The sequence below is a fragment of the Emys orbicularis genome, chromosome 1 (assembly GCF_028017835.1).
Source record: "Emys orbicularis isolate rEmyOrb1 chromosome 1, rEmyOrb1.hap1, whole genome shotgun sequence".
Lineage (NCBI taxonomy): Eukaryota > Metazoa > Chordata > Testudines > Emydidae > Emys > Emys orbicularis.
This window is the reverse complement of record NC_088683.1, coordinates 101,538,545-101,563,395: the sequence shown is the minus strand read 5'-3', so window position 1 is coordinate 101,563,395 and position 24,851 is coordinate 101,538,545. Positions and strand designations below refer to the sequence as shown.

The following is a 24,851-nucleotide window of genomic DNA, read 5'->3' as shown; positions in this document are numbered from 1 at the left end:
CCAATTTTTCGATTTGCTGGGTCAAGAGAAAAAAAAATCAATTATTTTCTCAGTTCTAAGTCAAAATCTTCCCAAGGGTTCCACTGGCATCAGTGTGAAGCTGGGACATCAGTTGACATTCTTCAGTCAACCAACCATGGGGCTGAGTGTGGCTGCAGACGATTTTTTTTTAACTTTTATAATGTACTTTAGGACTGTGCAAAGTTTAACTTCTTTCTCTACAAGTTTCATCCAGAACATACGTCATACATCAAAATTCCAGGATGACTTCACTTGAAGTTCTCTGATCTTTTTTGTTTTATTTTCACTGCCTGAACAAATGGCATATACTTTTCTTCCTGCATTCTTGGATGGCATCTCCAGTAATGTGTAAACAACATGCTGCAGTGTCCTTTTCAGACATAAAATCGATAGCATTAAGTAGGAATGCATTTTTCACTGTATGGATTCTTGCAGCCATTATCTGGTCACTACTTGTGTTCGATCAACCATCTTGCATTAAAGTCCATATTTATTCTTTTACTTCTTTCTTTATTTTTTCCTCACTTTCTTCAGTTGCAGCATCCAGTCATGTACCTGTCAGTTTCAATCTGGCTTGAGGAGTACATCCAAGGATACATGCCTTAATTGCTTCCTTAAATTGCTCATTTTGTGATACATTGAAGGTGATGATTTTAGCATAGAGGAAGGTTGCAAGTTTCTTGTCAAGTTCAAGTCTTTGCCCTTCGCAGTTGTTTTTATGACATAATCTCTGATTGATCTTGGTTTTTTATTGGAGAGTTGAAGATGCAGAGACACTGTTCCTGAATGAAACTGATATTGAACTACAGTATCATGAGCCCTGAAACAGGGTCTTAACTTATCATTGCAGCTATGTTTCAGTGACAACTAAGGAACCAAAAATATCTCACTGGCAGGATTATTCCACTTCAATAAATGTATCATTCAATGGCTCATTTGATCACGAGAAATCCAAATAAGCAGATTTTCTGCATTTTTAAATTAATATGAATCTTTCTCTCTTGCTACTTAACTAGTTTTGACAATGTTTACATTATCTGTAAATTTAATTGCTTTATAATGTCTGTGTTCAGTACTTCAGTTCATTCAATCACTTGTTTCCTAATAAGAACAGGAGTACTTGTGGCACCTTAGAGACTAACAAATTTATTAGAGCATAAGCTTTCGTGGGCTACAACCCACTTCTTCGGATGCATATAGAGTGAACCATATATTGAGGAGATATATATACACACACATACAGAGAGCATGAACAGGTGGGAGTTGTCTTACCAACTCTGAGAGGCCAATTAAGTAAGAGAAAAAAAACTTTTGAAGTGATAATCAAGATGGCTCAGTACAGACAGTTTGATAAGAAGCAAGTGTGAAAATACTTACAAGGGGAGATAGATTCAATGTTTGTAATGGCTCAGCCATTCCCAATCCCTATTTAGCCCTGAGTTGATTGTGTCTAGTTTGCATATCAATTCCAGCTCAGCAGTCTCTCCTTGGAGTCTGTTTTTGAAGTTTTTCTGTTTTAAGATAGCCACCCGCAGGTCTGCCAAAGAATGGCCAGACAGGTTAAAGTGTTCTCCCACTGGTTTTTGAGTATTATGATTCCTGATGTCAGATTTGTGTCCATTAATTCTTTTGCGTAGAGACTGTCCGGTTTGGCCAATGTACATGGCAGAGGGGCATTGCTGGCACATGATGGCATATATCACATTGGTAGATGTGCAGGTGAACGAGCCACCGATGGTATGGCTGATGTGATTACAATGCCCCTCTGCCATGTACATTGGCCAAACCGAATGGCATCCGAAGAAGTGGGTTGTAGCCCACGAAAGCTTATGCTCTAATAAATTTGTTAGTCTCTAAGGTGCCACAAGTATATCACATTGGTAGATGTGCAGGTGAACGAGCCACCGATGGTATGGCTGATGTGATTACAATGCCCCTCTGCCATGTACATTGGCCAAACCGAATGGCATCCGAAGAAGTGGGTTGTAGCCCACGAAAGCTTATGCTCTAATAAATTTGTTAGTCTCTAAGGTGCCACAAGTACTCCTGTTATTTTTGCGGATACAGACTAACACGGCTGCTACTCTGAAACCTGTCATTATGCAAGAGTTGGTAAGACAACTCCCACCTGTTCATGCTCTCTGTATGTGTGTGTATATATATCTCCTCAATATATGGTTCACTCTATATGCATCCGAAGAAGTGGGTTGTAGCCCACGAAAGCTTATGCTCTAATAAATTTGTTAGTCTCTAAGGTGCCACAAGTACTCCTGTTCTTTTTGCGGATACAGACTAACACGGCTGCTACTCTGAAACCTGTCATTATGCAAGGCACTGCATTTAGCCGTATGGAGTGGAAATCCATCAACTTCATGAAAAAACTCGTACAGATACAGACAGACATCATCTTCCTTTCCAAATGCAAGCAGATGGACATCATACCAAAAGGACTAAAGGTAAAAAATCCATTACAATCTACATATCACACAGACTATGCTGAGAGACTGTGTCACACACTCTCAAAGAAACTGCGAAACCACCTGATCAGCATCCTATACAACAAACAGGGAAAGATTAAGAATGAGCTCTCAAAACTGGATACTCTCATAAGAAACCAACCTTCCACACAAACTTCCTCATGGATAGACTTTACAAAAACTAGACAAGCCATTTACAAGACAAACTTTGCCTCTCTACAAAGGAAAAAGGACACTAAACTATCTAAACTGCTACATGCCACAAGGAGCCACAACAGTAGTTCCCTTAACCCACCCAGCAATATTGTTAACCTTTCCAGCTATACTCTTAGCCCAGCAGAAGAGTCTGTCCTATCTCGGGGCCTCTCCTTTTCTCCCTCCAGACCCACGAACATGATACAGTTCTGCGGTGACCTAGAATCCTACTTTCGACGTCTCCGACTCAAAGAATATTTCCAACATACCTCTGAACAGCATACTAACCCACAGAATCCCCCCTACCAGCACTACAAACAAAAGGATTCTGCGTGGACTCCTCCGGACGGTCGAAACAACAGACTGGATTTCTACATAGATTGCTTCCGTCAACGTGCAAAGGCTGAAATTGTGGATAAGCAACATCACTTGCCCCATAACCTCAGCCATGCTGAACACAACGCCATCTACAGCCTCAGAAACAACCCTGACATCATTATCAAAAAGGCTGACAAAGGAGGTGCTGTCGTCATCATGAATAAATTGGAATATGACCAAGAGGCTGCTAGACAGCTCTCTAACACCACATTCTACAGGCCATTATCCTCTGATCCCACTGAGGATTACCTAAAGAAACTACACCATCTGCTAAAAAAACTCCCTGACAAAGCACAGGAACAAATCTGTACAGACACATGCCTAGAACCCCGACCAGGGACATTCTATTTGCTACCCAAGATCCATAAACCTGGAAATCCTGGACGCCCCATCATCTCAGGCATTGGCACCCTAACATCAGGCTTGTCTGGTTATGTGGACTCTCTCCTCAGACCCTACGCTACCAGCACTCCTAGCTATCTTCGAGATACTACTGACTTCCTGAGGAAACTAGAATCCATCGGTGATCTTCCAGAAAACACCATCCTGGCCACTATGGACGTAGAAGCCCTCTACACCAATATTCCACACACAGATGGACTACAAGCTATCAGGAACAGTATCCCCGATAATGTCACAGCTAACCTGGTGGCTGAACTCTGTGACTTTGTCCTCACCCACAACTATTTCACATTTGGGGACAATATATACCTTCAAGTCAGCGGCACTGCTATGGGTACCCGCATGGCCCCGCAGTATGCCAACATTTTTATGGCTGACTTAGAACAACGCTTCCTTAGCTCTCGTCCCCTAACGCCCCTACTCTACTTGCGCTACATTGATGACATCTTCATCATCTGGACCCATGGAAAAGAAGCCCTTGAGGAATTCCACCATGATTTCAATAATTTCCATCCCACCATCAACCTCAGCCTAGATCAATCCACACAAGCGGTCCATTTCCTGGACACTACTGTGCTAATAAGCGATGGTCACATAAATACCACCCTGTACCGGAAACCTACTGACCGCTACACTTACCTACATGCCTCCAGCTTCCATCCAGGACACACCACACGATCCATTGTCTACAGCCAAGCTCTAAGATATAACCGCATTTGCTCCAATCCCTCAGATAGAGACAAGCACCTACAAGATCTCTATCAAGCATTCTTAAAACTACAATACCCACCTGCTGAAGTGAAAAAACAGATTGACAGAGCCAGACGAGTACCCAGAAGTCACCTCCTACAAGACAGGGCCAACAAAGAAAATAACAGAACACCACTAGCTGTCACCTTCAGCCCCCAACTAAAACCTCTCCAGCGCATCATCAGAGATCTACAACCTATCCTGAAAGATGATCCTTTACTCTCACAGATCTTGGGAGACAGACCTGTCCTCGCTTACAGACAACCCCCCAACCTAAAGCAAATACTCACCAGCAACCACACATCACTGAACAAAAACATTGACCCAGGAACCTATCCTTGTAACAAAGCCCGATGCCAACTCTGTCCACATATCTATTCAAGTGACACCATCATAGGGCCTAATCACATCAGCCATACCATCGGTGGCTCGTTCACCTGCACATCTACCAATGTGATATATGCCATCATGTGCCAGCAATGCCCCTCTGCCATGTACATTGGCCAAACCGGACAGTCTCTACGCAAAAGAATTAATGGACACAAATCTGACATCAGGAATCATAATACTCAAAAACCAGTGGGAGAACACTTTAACCTGTCTGGCCATTCTTTGGCAGACCTGCGGGTGGCTATCTTAAAACAGAAAAACTTCAAAAACAGACTCGAAGGAGAGACTGCTGAGCTGGAATTGATATGCAAACTAGACACAATCAACTCAGGGCTAAATAGGGATTGGGAATGGCTGAGCCATTACAAACATTGAATCTATCTCCCCTTGTAAGTATTTTCACACTTGCTTCTTATCAAACTGTTTGTACTGAGCCATCTTGATTATCACTTCAAAAGTTTTTTTCTCTTACTTAATTGGCCTCTCAGAGTTGGTAAGACAACTCCCACCTGTTCATGCTCTCTGTATGTGTGTGTATATATATCTCCTCAATATATGGTTCACTCTATATGCATCCGAAGAAGTGGGTTGTAGCCCACGAAAGCTTATGCTCTAATAAATTTCAGAGTAGCAGCCGTGTTAGTCTGTATCCGCAAAAATAACAGGAGTACTTGTGGCACCTTAGAGACTAACAAATTTATTAGAGCATAAGCTTTCGTGGGCTACAACCCACTTCTTCGGATGCATATAGAGTGAACCATATATTGAGGAGATATATATACACACACATACAGAGAGCATGAACAGGTGGGAGTTGTCTTACCAACTCTGAGAGGCCAATTAAGTAAGAGGAAAAAAACTTTTGAAGTGATAATCAAGATGGCTCAGTACAGACAGTTTGATAAGAAGCAAGTGTGAAAATACTTACAAGGGGAGATAGATTCAATGTTTGTAATGGCTCAGCCATTCCCAATCCCTATTTAGCCCTGAGTTGATTGTGTCTAGTTTGCATATCAATTCCAGCTCAGCAGTCTCTCCTTGGAGTCTGTTTTTGAAGTTTTTCTGTTTTAAGATAGCCACCCGCAGGTCTGTCAAAGAATGGCCAGACAGGTTAAAGTGTTCTCCCACTGGTTTTTGAGTATTATGATTCCTGATGTCAGATTTGTGTCCATTAATTCTTTTGCGTAGAGACTGTCCGGTTTGGCCAATGTACATGGCAGAGGGGCATTGCTGGCACATGATGGCATATATCACATTGGTAGATGTGCAGGTGAACGAGCCACCGATGGTATGGCTGATGTGATTAGGCCCTATGATGGTGTCACTTGAATAGATATGTGGACAGAGTTGGCATCGGGCTTTGTTACAAGGATAGGTTCCTGGGTCAGTGTTTTTGTTCAGTGATGTGTGGTTGCTGGTGAGTATTTGCTTTAGGTTGGGGGGTTGTCTGTAAGCGAGGACAGGTCTGTCTCCCAAGATCTGTGAGAGTAAAGGATCATCTTTCAGGATAGGTTGTAGATCTCTGATGATGCGCTGGAGAGGTTTTAGTTGGGGGCTGAAGGTGACAGCTAGTGGTGTTCTGTTATTTTCTTTGTTGGCCTAATCACATCAGCCATACCATCGGTGGCTCGTTCACCTGCACATCTACCAATGTGATATATGCCATCATGTGCCAGCAATGCCCCTCTGCCATGTACATTGGCCAAACCGGACAGTCTCTACGCAAAAGAATTAATGGACACAAATCTGACATCAGGAATCATAATACTCAAAAACCAGTGGGAGAACACTTTAACCTGTCTGGCCATTCTTTGGCAGACCTGCGGGTGGCTATCTTAAAACAGAAAAACTTCAAAAACAGACTCCAATGAGAGACTGCTGAGCTGGAATTGATATGCAAACTAGACACAATCAACTCAGGGCTAAATAGGGATTGGGAATGGCTGAGCCATTACAAACATTGAATCTATCTCCCCTTGTAAGTATTTTCACACTTGCTTCTTATCAAACTGTCTGTACTGAGCCATCTTGATTATCACTTCAAAAGTTTTTTTCCTCTTACTTAATTGGCCTCTCAGAGTTGGTAAGACAACTCCCACCTGTTCATGCTCTCTGTATGTGTGTGTATATATATCTCCTCAATATATGGTTCACTCTATATGCATCCGAAGAAGTGGGTTGTAGCCCACGAAAGCTTATGCTCTAATAAATTTGTTAGTCTCTAAGGTGCCACAAGTACTCCTGTTATTTTTCTAATAAATTTGTTAGTCTCTAAGGTGCCACAAGTACTCCTGTTCTTTTTGCGGATACAGACTAACACGGCTGCTACTCTGAAACTTGTTTCCTAATGCTTCCTTCAATTTTAGGTATGTTGATTCAGTTAAATTCACACACAGTTTGATAGCCACTATATACCAGCCACTCATTTGTGGCATTGGTCAGCAGCTTTCATATTTACTACGTTTGAAAGGGGAAAACCAACTACTGAATTCAAAACAGTGAAGAATGAAAAATAATATGGAGCTATAGTCATCTTTGTACAGAACCAAAATACCCTTCATCTTCTAGAAGTTTCTAGATCCTACCAAAACAAGCTCCTCAACAGTTCACAACTCCACCTAGTCCCCTCATTTCAGCATCCAATGACAGTTAATTCCACATATTAGTCATCGACTGTACCCATTCCTAAGGCTAAGATTTAGTCATGGGTATTTTTAGTAAAAGTCATGGACAGGTCATGGGCAGTGAACACAAATTCTCAGCCCGTGACCTGTTCATGATTTGTACTATATACCCCTGACTAAATCTTGGGTGCTCTGGAGGGGGGGACTCTGGGGGCGCCGCAGGTGCTCTGGGGCGGGAGGCAGCCCAGTGGCAGAGGGCCCAGGACCGCAGCTGTCCGTGGGGTGGGGAGGGGGAGAGGGGAAGATAGCAATGCGTGGCTCGGGAACACCACCGGTGCTGGGGGGAGAGGGGCGCATGGCAGCCCGAGACTGCCCCAGCAGCTGTTCGGGCAGCCATGAGGTCAGTCACACCCACCGTTGCAGAAGTCACAGAAAGTGACAAAATCCGTGACTTCCGTGACCTCCATGACAGACTCACAGACTTACCCATTCCCATTCCTCTATAACTTTCTAGATAGTTCTATAATTTTATTGTTGACTCCTAATATGCCTGCAGACATGGAAAGAATCCCAATGTGTGCATCATTTCCCTCTTAATTTTTTGTTTCCAAAATATTTTTTGTATGGAAAGTATTACAAGAACATTTTCATTCACAGCCTGAACTTAGAGTCTAATCTTTCTAGTATGAAAAAAATCCTTGTTATGTTCAAGTAAATTAATATAGACACAAATTCCTTTTTGTTGTTTGTCCAGGGGGATTACTTTCAGAAACACGACAAATGACATTGTCAGTCTTTGAGTTCAGCACCTTCCCCATCTCCAGCACAATGCCCTTTCCTGATACCCTCCACAATCAGTGCAATCATATTCCTTCCCCACATCCTCTCCCGCTCCATCATTACTAAAATGCCAGGATCACCCTTTCTGTTGTTTCAGTCACTACAAGCATTCCCACCTCCCTGTTCTCACCAATGGGACTATTTCTAATAAACACAGCAAACAACAATCAAATAGGAGTTCAATGCCCTGCAATTCACCAGCTCCTTCATCTCTAGCAAAAACCCTAAGCTCACCATTTCAACCCAATACAGCACTACCCAAATCCTTTCTTCCCCACCATTAGTTCAACACACATATCACCACATCCTCAGCTATCCCATCATAACTTTTCTGTCATCAGCATAACTTCTGCACCATTGCTAATACTTTCACCAACAGTGTGTTTTCATTTCCTGCCTGCCACTGTACAGCACCCCTGCACCACTCTAAATCCTAAATCAAGCATTTTACTACCAGACATCCAGTCCTGAAACACAAAGCCATACCTGATCACAGAGCATTCTCTCCCTGTAGTCAGAGAGCATTGCCCTCAGGTTTCCCAGCACTGCTGTGCAGCCAGACTAGGACTAAAGCTCCTTGAATTTACAGGAATACTTCTAGCCAACATCTGCATAATACATCTTACTCCTCCATGCTCTTTACTGGTGGATATATGAAGTAAACAAGCTCTTTCATTATTAAAAATATACACTGTTTATTTAAATATGCAAATAATTCCAAAACAAGCTGTTGCCAAAGGCATTATCTTGCCCTTAAGAAAAAATAAAACAGCATGTTTTATCCTTCCTGGCGTATGAGGCTTCCTATTTGTAGGTTGGAGCCCAATACGCTCCACACATTTTTCCTATAAAAAACTATTACGCTTTGCCTCCGGCTGACACGAATATTATTATATATCCAGCTCCCTCAAGTCAACCTGCAAAAAAACAACTATGCCAATTAAAAGGAAAATGGTGTTAATTGTTTTAGATGTGTTGTTTCCTTTTCCTTCACAGACAGCAACTGTCATGTGTAATAGCATTTTCTTCTGAGAGCTCGTGTCATTTTGTCTTAATTTACTGGCATATCGGGGCTTCAGTCCCCAGGTGGAAAAGTGGATATTGATAGCAACAAAGTTCTCGTTTTAAAAAGGCCACTTTCAATAAAATTCAGGAGGGTTCAGTGATTGGAAAACTTACAGACATTCTTCAGTTAAAGGGTTCATCCAAAAAGACCAAAGTACAAAGGTGCTTTTAGGAGATGCAGAAACTGCAGTTATGTGAAAGTCTTCATTGCGGAAGGAAACAATTCAACCACTCAGTACAGGCTGTGAAGCATGGTACCATAAAGACAAATTTTCAGAAGTAACTAGTGATTCTGAAAGAGACAGTTTTGGGGTGCCCAACAAAAGATACCTCAAATTAAAGAGGCCTGATTTTTAGAGAGTTGGTGTTGAGCACTTTTTGAAAATCAGGCCCTTTTAAGATGTCTCAATCTGGACAGCCAAACACTAAGTCACTCAAAATCACATGTCACTTAAAAACATGGTTTGTCAGAATTAATGTGATTTCAGATCACACACTGTAGAAGCCACTCTGCTGAGTCATTGTTATATCTGAAAATCTGCCATTTGATAAATGTGAACTGTGCCACCAGTTAGAGGTAGCTAACTAAGTTTTACAACCAGTAATGGCTATCTTAGCACAATAAGTGGAAGAAATGCAAAAAATACATGGTAATGCTGATGACTAGAGGCTTCTGGTGTCCTTTGGATGTTCAGAAAAAAATCAATATTTTCCTGACCTTATGGACCATCCTGGTATTTTTAAAAATAATTGTGATGGCTCTTAGAGCTTGTCTACATGTGAAAGTTATACCAGTATAAGGTAGGATGTGAATTTAAACCAATATAGTTATACTGGTATAACTCCCAGTGTGGACACTTATTCCAGTATACTTTGCTTTGGAAGCAATTTAAACTAAGCTAAAAAAAGCCACTCTTACTCAAAAATAAGACTATCCATGCAGGAAGTTATTCCAGGATTATTATAGTGGTTTAACTGTACTAATATAGTTATACTAGTATAACTGATTAAACTTTTCCGTTGAGTCAAACCCCCAGTGTTAAAGGATTTATGGTTTTTCCATCACATCACCAGCACACAATAAAGCTAATCATAGTAATGAAGAAAAAGAAAAAACTCCCCCCCCACACACACACACGGGGTGCTTCTGAGGGGCTCAAATAGGATTTCACATACCAAAACTACAAGTCTCAGCTATTTCAATGCCCTGATCTAATTTATCCAGCCTCTGAATACAATAAAAACCATGAGCTCCAGAGCCAGCTTTGTGCAAGGGAGAATTTTCTTCCCTCCATCTCTTGACAGTGGTCTTCAATTAGAGTCTACAACGATGACACTCACTGAGACTGACGGAGGAAATAAAAGGAGTGAAACTACTGAAATGCATCTGCAGAAGCAGATTATTCAATGTCCCGCAGACATCGGTGCGAGTGACATCCGCCAGAGCTTAGTGAAAAAAAGAGAAGCGGAAAATTAAACTTCTCATTGGGCCTGATGATGATTAATATCTTCTCTCTGACGAGCTGAGACGGCTTAATCTCTGCTATTAAAATTAAATCACTGAGGTGCAAATATGGCAGCTGAAGCGGGGCGGGGTGTGTGTATGACAGTGTTTCAGATCTGGGGAGAAAGAAAAATCTGAGGAGAAATCACAGAAGTACATTCTGCACACTCACATCTTAACCCTGCTGAAACTAGGAATCAAAATTGAAACAGTCATTAGCAAAAGTACTGAAGCCAGGTCATTACTAGGGGAGGCAGTGCTCCTGGACAATGCAAGTATCTCATGATCTAAAACAGACAAACAGTAAGTTTCAGAAAATTGGAAGGCATTTTCATTCTTTAGAAAGGCTCTACTTCATAGCTCCACATTCCATTTAAAATGTACACAAACCAGCAACTAATACCCTCACACAGAAACTATATGCAAGATAACTTTGTCTACACAGATACGATTTTTGCATGTGGCTCCCTTTAAAATATTCTGCAATCTGTTTCCTTTGAGATCATTATTTTAAGTCCCAGACTCTCCAACAAATTGCAGCAAAGGGTGAAATAACTAATGATCATTATTGTTCATACTTCTGGAAAAGAATACTGCCTCACATTAAGCTTTCAGACTAACAGAAGCCATTGTTAAAATCAGTGCAGATTTTGGAAGGATATCATTATTTGGGGATAAAAAAAGGAGTTTCCATGTTAATAGTTAATTTGGAAACCGTCACTAATGCTATATAGTTAAGAAATGCTGTCACCTTTTCGGAAATAATATGACTTGGTTAAATTAAATCCTGTGACAGGGAGATGGCTTACTGATTGCAACTTACTAAAATCCTGGTATTAGTTTAAATAATTCTTGAGTACTTAAGGCATTAATCCTGTGAAAAATAAAAGAACAATATCTTCTATCTTTTAATACAGTAAGGGTAAACTGTATAGATTGTTTCATTGTAAGAAAATGTGTTGTTTTATTTGGAGACTCCAACACAGAGAGGCTGTTAAGATATAAGATTACAAATCACAAACAGTTAGCTGCCAAATTTCTGTAAACAGTAAAACTTGCTTCCTAAAGTGAATAATCACTCTTAAAATGCAGCTAAAATTGTGTTTGATTTGATCCTATCTGACGAGTTATTTTTAAACTTAAAAGGGGGATAAGCTATGACTTAGAAGAAAGAAATCTGGTTGGGTGATTAGTTTTCCTGATCAGGTGGCAAGTGATCATTCATGCCTTACAAGTCTTCTAGTAACTAGCCTCTAATAATTTCTGTACAGTTAATAATTATCCTATAAAATTACCTGGTGCTTGAAATGGTAACACATTTTAGTGTCTGTAGCAGTGTAATATTTATAGTTCTTAGGCAAATATTTACTATAGTCCACTTCATGCACTGTAGTGCAGTTTATTCTACATTAGACGGAAATGGTATTGTCTTATTTAATCAAAGTGCAGGATACTGTACAGTTACCAGTGCACATCTATACAATTTTTTCTCCCGTAATTATGGCCCTGAAAAAATAATGATTTTTGGACTACACGGGTATCACCAAAAAAAGCCCAATACCATGATTTTTCCAACAGTGGGGAAGCAGAAGCAGGCATCAGCACATGGGGTAGCCAATGGGTATGCAGTGTCTCTTGGGGTGGCTCCCCCATTGGCTGCATGCCTACCCCTGCAGGCTCTGTCCCTCTCTGTATATTAATGAGCCCAGAGGACAGCAGAAATGGAAGCATTGCAGGGAGATGGTTTCTGAGAAGCCCAGTATAATTTAAATTGGCTGCTGCTGCCCAGTCCTGCCTGCTCCATCCTAACCCACGCTGACCCACCCGAGAACTACTGCTATTTTTCCAGCAGCAGGGAGGCAGAAGATTGCATCCACACACCAGTCTCCAGACTTGACTGACAGTTTTATGCAAAGGATTGCAGCAGTGACCTTTCGCTGACTGCGTTCCATGCATATCCCCTGAAAATTGCTACTTTACCCATAACACTGTCATGAATTTAAAAAAATAAAAAATAATCTGAGATTTTCTCCCTACTATTATGCAATCCCATGAGCTCTGATTGGCTGTAGGTGTCTAATTTCCATAATTGCTGTATCATAGGGCAACTAGCCCCTTTAAGAGGGAGCAGAGTCCAGTGCACCTGTAGCTGATTAGCTGCCTCCCAATTGGGCTTAAAAGAAGGCACTTGGGCCCTAGAGGGGAGGAGAAAGGGTGAGTTGGAGACCTGGAGAGCCAGAGAGCTGTCCGCTGAGAGCCCAGACTGGAGCAGCAAAGGAACAGGCAGGGAAGAGCTGCCTGGGAGAGACACGGAAGTTGCAGAGAGCAGAAAGCTCTACAGGTCATCCTTAGGAATAGGGAGGAATTGCTAGGAAGCCAGCAGAGGGGTTAACCTGCTGGCCTTCCTGAGTTGCATACTGGGTTTTCAGTAGAAGAGTCATGAGACTGGTCATTCTCGGATGGATAGGCGTGGGAGTGGGGCCCCAGAACAAGGGCAGAAAGGAACTGGGACCAAGTGCTGGTGGACTCATGGATGAGTGAACTGTAAAGGATATCCCTAGAGAAGGAGAACTGAAAAAAAATCACAGTACCTTTATATGCTTTACTCTGGGAATTAGGATAACAGTTTTACCACGAGGGTTCTATACACTATTGTACCCGTACATAAATAAATGATGTCCAGAGGTGGGACTTTGTATCCGACAGTGAAAGTCTGTACTCTTTTTATGCCTGGGCTGGGGGGAAATGTAGGCAGACACACCTATCCATGCCTGGCCTGCCACAAGAGGGCACCCTAGGTGGGGGCCACCTTCTCACACACTGTATGGTTGTTTCTCATTCATAACAACATGAAAATGAAAAATCTCTGTTTCAACTGGCTCATATACTCAGAATTTTCAAGCTGTTGGTCAGCAGTAAAAGTGGCCACTTAACCCCGGCTTCTCACTACCTCCGGCTGAAATAGAGAAACTAAAATGTACACATGAGGAAGGACTGGGGGAGAGAGATAAAAAAAACAATGAAAATGGGACTGGCTAACTGTTGAAATGGAAATAGTCTTTTTTTTTTTTAAGTTTAAAAACTATTTCCTATCTCCTTCTCATCCCTCTTCTCCCCTCCTGAATCTAGACAAATTCAGGCTCCCTTAGAAATAAGGCACACATTTTTCACAGTGCAGGGTAATCCCACTGGAACCACTTACCATGGGCTGTGGTGGAATCTCCATCCCTTTTTAAATCTTTAAACCAAGATTAGCGGTCTTTCTAAAAGATATCATCTTGCCCAACAAGAAGTTATGGGCCTGATGCAGGAATTAGTGGGTGAGGTTCTGTGGCACGTTTTATACAGGAGGGCAGACTAAATTATTGGAATGGACCCATCTGACCTTAAAAATCCATGAATCCTCACAAACCAGGAAGGATCTGGTAACTGTTGCATGTATTTACATTGGAAGAATCCCAAACCCTCCCTGCCAGTTCAGTTCTGAAACACAAATTAGACAAAAAAAACTAATACAGCTATTCTGAGGAGAGGCTTACCGACATGTAAGGGAGGAAAGATGAATAGGTGAAGAAAAAAAAGAGGGAAAGAAGAAAATCGTGTGTGTGGGGGGGGAGAGTGGAGCAGGAGACAATCAGCCACAGATTTTTTTGCTGCAGTTTATTCAGCCCACGATGTTGTCATTACCTTGTAAACAGAAAGCACCCCCATGTTATCATTCCAGCACTTATTATAGTTTCTTTTCAGGAACCTGCAGTCAGTATTATAAAGCATAGGAGAGCATATACTATCTCATTACTTCAGCTTCGGCAATAACATTTCCAATAACAATCTACTATATATTGGATCTCCTTGAACACTATATAATATACACTAGTATTAAATTGCACCGTGACTACCTCTACCGTTACACTTGGTATTTTTCCACTTGAGGACACTAGTGTTCTAAATCTGATTCTGCAAGCTACTACATGTGGCAAGCCAGCTATGCCTGTGTAGAGCCCCACTGATTTCATTATGTTTCTGCACAAGCTCATGGGTCCATCTGCAAAGAGCAGTTTGGAAGACTGGGGCTTAATTTGTTGTTCCTCTTTAGAAGAGTTATAAAATTACTATTAAAAGTGTACTGAGATACGGCACCTTGTCATTAGTTCCTACTTTAACATAATCATGAACAGAATATTAGACAGAGAAGATTGTTTTAAGAAAGTCAGTAGATTTATCTTCTGGGTTTTTTTCTTTGAAATGTTCATTTATATTACACTTTTCAAAAGACAAACACATTAGATTATTGATTATAGATTTGGTTTAGCATAGTGTAACTAAGACAATTGTGTAACCTGTACTTCACTGTTGTAAATCTAATAAAGGCAATTATAGCACTCTATGCACTCAACATACTGTACTTAATGAATGAACAAGACAGAGTTATCGAGGAACAAAGTTAGATGTTTGTATGGTTACACGCTATGCGCTAAGTTATTTTGCATAGAGTGTTGGGAAAGGAAACTGATGTTACACAACCCATAGGTTAGAAGAATCATTATTATAGCCCCAAACATCCAAGGGAACTCCATCCCAATCATCTGATAAATTTAAAGAGAGAATCTCAGGCTAAAAACACACAAGTTTTCTGATCATCATCACTTTCTCTTATTGCGGGGGTACCTAGAGAGGAGATGGAGTCATGCCAGTCCATAATTTTTTTTACAGTTGGCTATTCATTCCACTTATTTCTCAAAGGGCAGGTGGATACAGCAAAAACTTTACTTAGGCCCCAGTGTCAAAGGGGGATATGGAGGATGTGAAGCCATAGGAGGGAGGCAGATGAGCAAAACTTCAAGTGAAGAAACCATTTACCCAGCTGAGTAATGCCTGATCTCCATCCCATACAAGTTTGTATTGCAGAGGTCCCCAAAGTGTGGGGTGCCCCCCGAGGGGTGTGTGGAGGACCATTGAGGGGCGCACAGCGGGGCCCAGTCCAGCCCTCACGGGGATGGGGAGGGAGTGCCACCCAGCCCCTCCCCGCCCCCAGCTTTGCTTCAGTCCAGCCCCCAGCCACGTCCTCAGCTCCCCGTCGTGCGCATGCCTGGCCCATTCTCCAGCCTCAGCCGCTGGCTGCAGCTCCGTTCCTAGCCCAGAGCCGAGGCTGGGGGCAAGGCTCGGAGTGGAGCCACACCTGGCCACGGACCCGGCCCCCACCGCAGCCAGGCTGCAGCTCCGCTCCTGCCCCGCCCCCAGCCATGGCCTCTAGCCTAGGCCCCGGCCCCAAACCCACCCCCCAGCTGTGGCCCCAGCCTCAGCCCCCTTACCCCTGTCCGCGTCCCCCCCTCACCGAGCCACGGCCATGCTCCTGGCCCCAGCTCAGGGAGGGCGGGGGGGTTCAGGCAGGCGTAAGGGGGGTATGACCATCAAAAGTTTGGGGACCGCTCCTGTATTGACTGATACCCAAATATGTGACTGCCTATAAGCGTTTCAGGTCAGAAAAGGGGTGTTTAGGCATAGTGCCAGTACCCCAAGTTAGTATACCTTGTTTCCTACTGGTACCATATGCTTAAGTTTAAATAGATTTTTACCAAAAAAATCCCGGATTTTACAAAAAGTATTATTCAGTTTTTTTCTTATTTTCACCCTACTTTTGTATCATTCAAATATATAAAAAATAACTTGTTTTATTAGGAAAATACAATACATTGCATGAGATATATGTATTACGATAGTACATTATTGTGTGTGTATATGCAAAGCTGCCTGTGAAGTAAGGCTATGTATTCGTCTAGAAGTTTTGGGGGTACTGACTTGCAAGCTATGAAATTTAAATCTTTGCAGAGACAGTCACTGTTCACAAAAGGCACTTACAAGCAAAAGCAGACCTAAACAAAACCTTCCTCAGTGTTGCCCTGCATCCAAACTACACCTCTACCCCAATATAACGCGACCCGATATAACACGAATTCGGATATAACGCAGTAAAGCAGCGGGGAGCCCCGGGCCCTTTAAAGCGCCGCCTGAACCCCGCTGCTTTACCACATTATAGCCGAATTCGTGTAGAGCCTCCCCAAGCCCCTTAAATCGGGGCTCCGGCAGCCGGGCTCGGGTGGGGATTTAAAGGGCCAGAGGCTCCAGCCGCTGCGGGGAGCCCTGAGCCCTTTAAAGCTCCGCCCAAGCCCCGCTGCCAGAGCTCCGGTGGTGATTTAAAGGGCCCAGGATTCCCCACAGTGGCTGGAACACCGAGCCCTTTAAATCAGGCTCCAGCAGCCGGGCTCGGGCAGAGATCTAAAGGGCCAGAGGCTCCGGCCACTGCGGGCAGCTCCGGGCCCTTTAAAGTGCCGCCCAAACCCCGCTGCCAGAGCTCCGGCAGTGATTTAAAGGGCCCGTGGCTCCCCGCAGCGGCTGGAGCACCGGGCCCTTTAAATCACCACCGGGGAAGCCGGTCCGGTCCGGCATGGCATACCGGTTCTTGTCTGTACACCGTACCAGTCCGTACCCGATATAACACGGTCTCACCTATAAGGCGTTTTTTTGAATCCCGAGGACCGCGTTATATTGGGGTAGAGGTGTACAAGCAATTCCTAAAGTTTCCTGAAAAGATATATTGCACCAAGGACAGGTAACACTGTTCGACCTGTGCATCAGCCTGGCGTCCTTACTATGGTGATGAGGCTGTTGTGTTTCTTCTAAGGCAGTGGTTTTCAACCTGTGGTCCATAGACTCCTGGGGGTCCACAGATTATGTCTAAGATTTCCAAAGGTGTCCGCACCTCCATTTGAAATTAAAAAAGGTTGAAAGCCACTGTTCTAAGGTCTCTGAGAGAAAAAATGCACATATACTTAGATGGTATCTTGCTTGCAGCAGAGTCAAAGAGCCGCTAGGACACCATATCTCAGTTCACTTGCTAAAAATCATAGGTTTCCTAATAAATACAGAGAAATCCATCTGAAACTTCTTTTCCCAGGGCCTTATTCAAATCCCATTGAACTCAATGTTAAGATTCACATTCACCTTAAGCAGGCACTGAAACAGGTTTCTCAACTGAAACTTTTTGGGATTCACAGCAGATGACATGGCTGAGCAAAATAATTCATAATGAAAAATGCATTCTACAAATTTTGCCTCTTTCTGTTAATAAACTGTCCGTGAAGAAATTATTTCCTCAAATTTGTTCACTATTTGAAAACAACTGATGAATATTTTAACTATTAATTCTTCGTATATCTTGTTTATGAGCATAAAAATTCAAGCTGTGTGAATCAGGCATGTGGATCATGAGATACAATTTCTGGCACATAATTGGATGAGTTTAACCCCCAGAATCAGTTTTCTGATTCAAATATTCAGTTATGATTTCAAAGCTCACTTCCCAGGAATATTAAAACTTAAAGCTCATTGTGTCTGTCTATATTCTTGCCAATTAACATATTCATTAGCCTATTTATTGAAAGTAAACATAAAAAAGAGTGAAAACAGCATCAAAATGAATCTGTTTAAATATTACAATGAGACATAGCATCATTATTTATTTATTTACTTGTGTTCAGTATTCACCCAACTCTGGCTGTAACTCTGATCCTACTGATTGCCTGGCCCAAAAGTGAATCTATATGGAAATGATGTCAGCCACGAGGCATTTAACAAAGTCACATGGAACTGGAGGCGACAGAGTATTTCAGAAGGATGACGGCCCAGTCATTAAAGTACTAGTCTAGGACTTAGAAACACCAGGTTCAATTCCCCGCTCTGCGACAGTGTTCCTGACCTTGGGCAGGTAAATTAGTCTCTGTAGGCCTCAGTTTCTGTAAAATGAAGTTAATGCCTCTTCCCCTCCTCACAGTGGTATTGAGGGTAAATGTGTTGAAGACTGTGAAGCACTGAGATATTACAGTAATGGGGCCAAATTGGTATCTAAGATAGACAGATAGTCTAGAGAGTATTTTCCCAACAACAGTCCTATACATCTGTTTCACATGGTCCCCAGGGTAGAGGGAATGGGAGAGACAGAGCCCACATGCTGTATTTGGGGGTATTGTGTTAGGATCAGGAGAGAGGACATCAAATGACAAAAGGAAGGAGGTAGTCTACGGAGGAGTGAAGTCTGTCCTTATGCAGCTTTCAAAGTCCCCTGGAATCTCTCAGAAGCTTCTGTAGGAACTACTACACTCGGCCATTTTTAAACGTGTTGTAAAAACTAAGGAAATTCCCAGGCAACACACCCGCCTCCTTAAACTGGAGTTAAAAACAAAACCAAAAAAAAAACCTGTGGAAAATGCAGCACAAAAGTAGGGTTTTTCATCACATGATCACACAAAACTGAGCGATATGACATACAGTGTTGTTTTGCATATACTATAAAATACATTTCCAGACATATGAATTTACGCTGGAATCAAGGTTGTGAAGGACCACACACAGAGACCACTTTCTAAAAAGGGGGAAGAGAGAACCTGTTCCACCAAAAGGGCAATCCCTGGGAGTCTAATTACTCAAGCTTTATGACAGTATCCACACAGATAGAAGGCCAAAGAATGGTCATGATAACCCACAGCTAAAAGGAGATCCAAGTTAAAAGTAATGCTTTTGTCTTGTGTCATCCTGATATCAAAGGTAAAAATGTTTCAAAAACATCTGTTACTAGGTAGATAAAAGCCTGCATTATTGAATCCTGAACAGCCCAGGGTTTGAAGCCACAATAGGACATCATGGCCCATTCCACTAGACCAGTGGCTACTTCCGTGCTTACATACCTTATGAAGAGATATGCAAAGATGCCACCTGGTTGAGAAACATATCTTCTCCAGACACTACAAGTCTGACCTCCAGTTTTCAGAAGATGCTGAGTATGGCAGTGGGATGCTGCGATCTCTGATGGTGCTGGAGGTGTCTTTCACAAATTTTTATTTAAAATTTTAAATATTACTTGGTAATTTTCTTTTTCTATTTAAACACATGGCAGTCCACCCCCCACCCCCACCCCCACCCCCGCACACAATATTCCTTTGCTTTTCTGGGATAATTTAAGGATTGCAAGCCATTAGTTCAGCTTTTTCATTCCAAATAACTGATACCTGATGTTATCTTGCCCTTGTATACAATGTTAAAAACAACAACCGGAATCAGAGACATTCAAAGACCACACGGTATTCAGAATCCTCTTTAGTATGGTGGGTCATAACCTTAATAATTATTTATATGTGCTAACCAAGGTTTTTAGTAGTGTTTGCTTTCAAAGCTTGGGTAGTGTTCCACTCTCGTGTTATTCCAAGGGGGCTGAGTGACAGAGAGAGAGAGAGAGAGAGAGAGAGAGAGAGAATCATCTATTGTAGGAATGTAATATACTTTAAAAAGCAGGAGTTAGGAAATTATCAGGTCAAATATAGTTATATTGGTCACACTTTATATCAAGGTTCTACTAAAAAATAATTTATAAAAAAAAAAATTATAAATGAGCTCCTGGTGAAATGTTGTGTCAAACAGGTCCAATGTGATCGGCAGATGCATAAAGAGGGGAGTCGTGTAGGAGCAGAGAGGTAATTTTACCTCTGTATACAGCACTCGTGAGACCACTACTGGAATACTGTGTACAGTTCTAGAGCCCACATTTTTTAAAGGATGTTGAAAAATTGGGGAGGGTGCAGAAAAGGGCCATAAAAATGATTCAAGAGATGGAGAAAAATTCTTACAGTGAAAAATTTAAAGAACTCAATCTGTTAAACTTATCAAAAAGACTGAGAGGTGACTTAATTACAGTGTATAAGTACCTTCATGGGGAAAAAGTACCAGATACAAAAGGACTTTTTAAGCTGGCAGAGAAAGGCATAACAAGCATCAGTGTCTGGAAACTGAAGCCAGACTAATTCAAATTAGAAATTAGACATGAATTTTTAACAATGAAGGGGATTAACAACTGGAATCACTACCAGGGGAAATGGTGGATTCTCCATCTCTTGGATGTCTTCAGATCAAGACTGAACATCTTTTTGGAAAATACGCTATAGCCAAACAAGTTATGCTTTAGTCAGACAAGTTATTGGGCTCAACACAAGGGTAAATGGGTAAAATTTAATAGCTTATGATATACAGGTTAGACTAGATGCTCTAATGGTCCCTTCCAGCCTTAAACTCTGAATCTCTGAAAATGATGATTAGATGCTTAAATAATTGGCTAATCAATTGTTATAAATTGTTGAGTTAAAAATCTCAGTAACTTCGTTATAACCTTGGTTTATAACCATTTGTAATACCTTCTAGGGATGTGCTTATAACCATCTATAACACATATTACTCATGTCTCTAACTTGCTTATAACATCATCTATAAACCCTTTGTAAAAAGGAAACTTAATATAAAATGTGACCATAATTATTTTTCTAAAACTAAAAAGATGAGGCCCAAACTTGCTCAATTATTGCAATTAAACAAAATCATGGCCCTTCAGCATGTAAGACCATCTGTTTTCAAGCAACCATCTACTGCCCCCTTACGTTTCCAGTTTACTGTAAATCCTATAAATGTTTCATCCTAGGATGACCTCACACAGTTATTGTACATTAGTGTAGAATCACTAAATACAATCACACAAACACACGTGTATACATGATCAGCTTTTTGAATTGTCAGAGAGAAAGCTAGAATCTGAACAGATTTTAAGTGGCTGAAACACCTTTTCTCATGCTAAGCTTTCAAAAGCGAAATCACCTATTGACCAAGCATAAAATGTTCCATCCCAATTTTTCAAGCTACAAAGTAACAGAAAATAAGATTAGGAATCACAGTTCCTTCTGACCCCACCTAAATGAAGTGTCACTAATGAAATCCTTTAATGCCAGAAACCTAGTTCATCATATTTAGAACTTATCAAAGCTTCAGTTGGTGTTTTTTTCCAATTCACTAATATACAGCTGCAAGCCAGTGCACATACTATATTGAGCATCTCCATTTGCAGTGGGAAGGAGATAGAAAGACATTCCCACCACAGCTACAGCAAGCAAGAGCTGGCCAGAGACAGTGCATCTAAACTGTTTTATATAGTACAGGGGGTCGGCAACCTTTGGTACACGGCTTGCCAGGGTAAGCACCCTGGCGGGCCAGGCTAGTTTGTTTACCTGCCGTGTCCGCAGGTTCGGCCAATCGCAGCTCCCACTGGCCGCGGTTCGCCGCTCCAGGCCAATGGGGGCTGCGGGAAGCGGCAGCCAGCACATCCCTCAGCCCGCGCAGCTTCCCGCAGCCCCCATTGGCCTGGGACTGTGAACCGCGGCCAGTGGGAGCTGCGATTGGCCTACCCCTGATATAGTAAGATCCTTGAGATACAGATTGATTTTCTGTGCTCAATATTTGTTTCACCTGCCAGGCATGGATAAATGGAATGAAAAGCTGTCCACTTGCACTGTAGACAGCTCTGCATACTTTACTGAAATGTTATTTTGTAACCTCATACAGAAATAATCAGCAAATCCTAGCAAACATTTTTGCAACAGCTGCTATTGCATCACTAAACAAAGGAAGGGAAGGGAGGGAGGAACACATTTGAAAACTAGCCTACATCTGAGCTCAGCCATGTTCACAATGACACTAACATGCCTACCTCACTGGTATAAGGTGAGGGGGACGGATAGTTCAGTGGTTTGAGCATTGACCTGCTAAACCCAGGGTTGTGAGTTCAATCCTTGAGGGGGCCACTTAGGGATCTGGGGCAAAAATCAGTACTTGGTCCTGCTAGTGAAGGCAGGGGGCTGGACTCAACTCAATGACCTTTCGAGGTCCCTTCCAGCTCTATGAGATAGGTATATCTCCATATGTCTGGATTTTCCCAGACATGTCAGGCTTTTTGGTCCTCAAATCCCCGTCCAGGAGGAATTTCCAAAAAGCAGGACATGTCCGCGAAAATAGGGAGGCATGGTAAGGGGACCGCCTCCTCCCCAGGCTCCAACTTTCCAGGGCCAGGCGGCGCCTGTTCCTTCTCCCCACCTGGGCAGCCGGACTCGGGAGCAGCCACTGCTGCAGCTCCCACTGTTGCGGGGGGAAGCGGCCAAGCATGTGGTGCTCGGCGGCTGCGGCTCTGGCGCCCGGGGCGTGAACCCCCTGAGCCCGGGCCTGCTGCGGGGACCCAGCTGGTGCAATCCTGCGGGCGGCCCTGGAGTGGGGGCAGCAGGCCCCAGCGCCCTGTCCCGCTCGGGTCGCACAGGGGAACGAATGGGGCTGCCGATGCCTCCGCCCCGGGGCCGCCCGCGGGATTGCACCAGCTGGGCAGCCAGCCCAGACGCGACTGGCCAGGGGCTGGGCACAGCGTGAGCGCTGCTGGGTCCCCGCAGCAGGCCCGGGCTCGGGGGGTTCGGGCCCGGGCGCCAGAGCCGCAGCCGCTGAGCACCACGTGCTTGGCCGTTTCCTCCCCCGGCGGCAGTGGGAGCTGCAGCAGCGGCTGCTCCTGAGTCCGGCTGCCCAGGTGGAGAGAACAGCCGCCGCCTGGCCCCGCGGGCTGCCCCCCTACTCTCCCTCCAGGTACCGCCCGAGTCCTGCCTGCGCTCGGGGCCAGGCCGGACTCACTTATCCCGGCCCCGCACTCCCCCTGCGTCTCCCGGGCCTCCCTCCAGCGCTTGCGGGGGGGTGGGTGTCTTTTTTGCTCTACCGCCGGTTTTTTTTGCTCTGGTCACCCTGGGGGCGGAGTTGGGGTGGGGACTTTGGGGAGGGGCAGAGTTGGGGCGGGGCCCCATAGAGTGTCCTCTTTTTGCAGGATTGAAATATGGTAACCTTAAAGGTGAGAGTAACAGAAGTTCCCAAACTGGAGCTCCACTAGTATACCTGAGAAGTGACTTCTGGTGGGACTTTGTCTGTGAGTGCCCCATGGCTCTGCAATTTGTTCTCCTCCTCCTCCTCTACCCCACCTCAAATCTGATGACAGTCAGGGCTCATTGCAAGGTCATTTCCTCCCTCCCCCGCATTTGAAGATAAAGAAGGGATGTGGTAGAGGGATTGTAATTGTAGGGGTGAAAAACTCTTCAAAGGGGAAGGAGAATTGTGGCAAGTTATCTTAAATTGCTGCTTTTGTGTTTTAATGTTGTGTCTCAAGAGTGCCTAGATGGGTGCCTAGATGGGTGCCCTTTTTAAGTACTTCTATACCCTTTCCTGCACTCTGTGTCTGTCTTGTCTATTCAGATTATAAGATCTTTGGACTAGAGACCATCAACAACTCTGCGTTTGTCCTGGTTGGTCCTTAGGCACTGCTGTAATAAACATGATTATTAATAACCATAACATCTACATAAACAAACATTTATCTTTTTAGAGCTGCTCTTAAATTAAGATTTTATCATCATAATTATCTACCACCAAGACATGGGATACAGACAATGAAATGCCAGGAAGCACAGAGAAGAAAAAGAATAAGGAGAAATAATTTCTAACAGTGCTTTTTAAGTGCAAAGTGGAAGAGAAAAAGCAAACAACTGATGCCAGGATCTACATCCTCCTCATCTGTCAGATGGTGGCAAGGACTCCTGTTGTTAAGAGCTGCACACAGGAAGCCATTTGCAGTGCATGACAACAGCTTTCTTTAACCTATAATGATTGAAATCCCACAACTTGTCAGCTCCCATCCTCCTCATTCGTCAGTTCCCACCAGGTTTTTTTACTCTTACCTTCAAAACTCCCAGAAAACAGGTAAATCCAGGTAAAGGCTGGAACAAAAAGGAGAGTCAGAGAGGCAGCCAGGAATTTCCGTCTCCCTCTGCAGATTCCCAGCATTCTCTCAGAAGTAGAGATTCCCAACCCAGTGCTGTTCCTATGTCGGAAGCGCGTAGTCCACAGCCTCCCACATATTACTCTCTGAAAGGGAAAGGAGGAAAGGTTACCAGTTTTTACCACTATATGAAGCCAGACTCTTCCAATGTCCTGCAGAGCTACAGAATGAGGCTGAAAATGGGGTTGCTCACATTGCAAAACAGTTCTCATTTCAACATTCTGCACAACAAATATAATAATGCATGTCTGAGAAGTGCCCTAAAAGAGCATAAATCAATAAAATATTTCACATCAGCTAAACACACACTGAGCTCATCTTATAAAGAGCAACATTTGTATGCCACCCTTTGAACAGAAAAAGACTACATTTTCCTTGATGTCTCTGGGCAGAAAAGAGAGAGACACCTGTATCTCTACCTCTACTCCTGAAGAGCAGGAAAAACACTGGTCCACTGCTGGCCTAGATGCTGGTAG

The 24,851-nt window shown here is 43.2% G+C and overlaps 1 protein-coding gene across 3 annotated transcripts in view; it reads right to left on the bottom strand.

The window, feature by feature from the left end:
- The window catches only part of LARGE1 (LARGE xylosyl- and glucuronyltransferase 1), a 273,403-nt gene extending 249,023 nt beyond the window's left edge, over positions 1-24,380 (bottom strand). For all 3 annotated transcript variants that reach the window (XM_065415070.1, XM_065415078.1, XM_065415086.1), the window contains exon 1: positions 24,275-24,380. In XM_065415070.1, the coding sequence (XP_065271142.1) occupies positions 24,275-24,380 (106 nt within the window). The remainder of the gene's footprint in view (positions 1-24,274) is intronic.
- Positions 24,381-24,851: the final 471 nt, after the last annotated feature.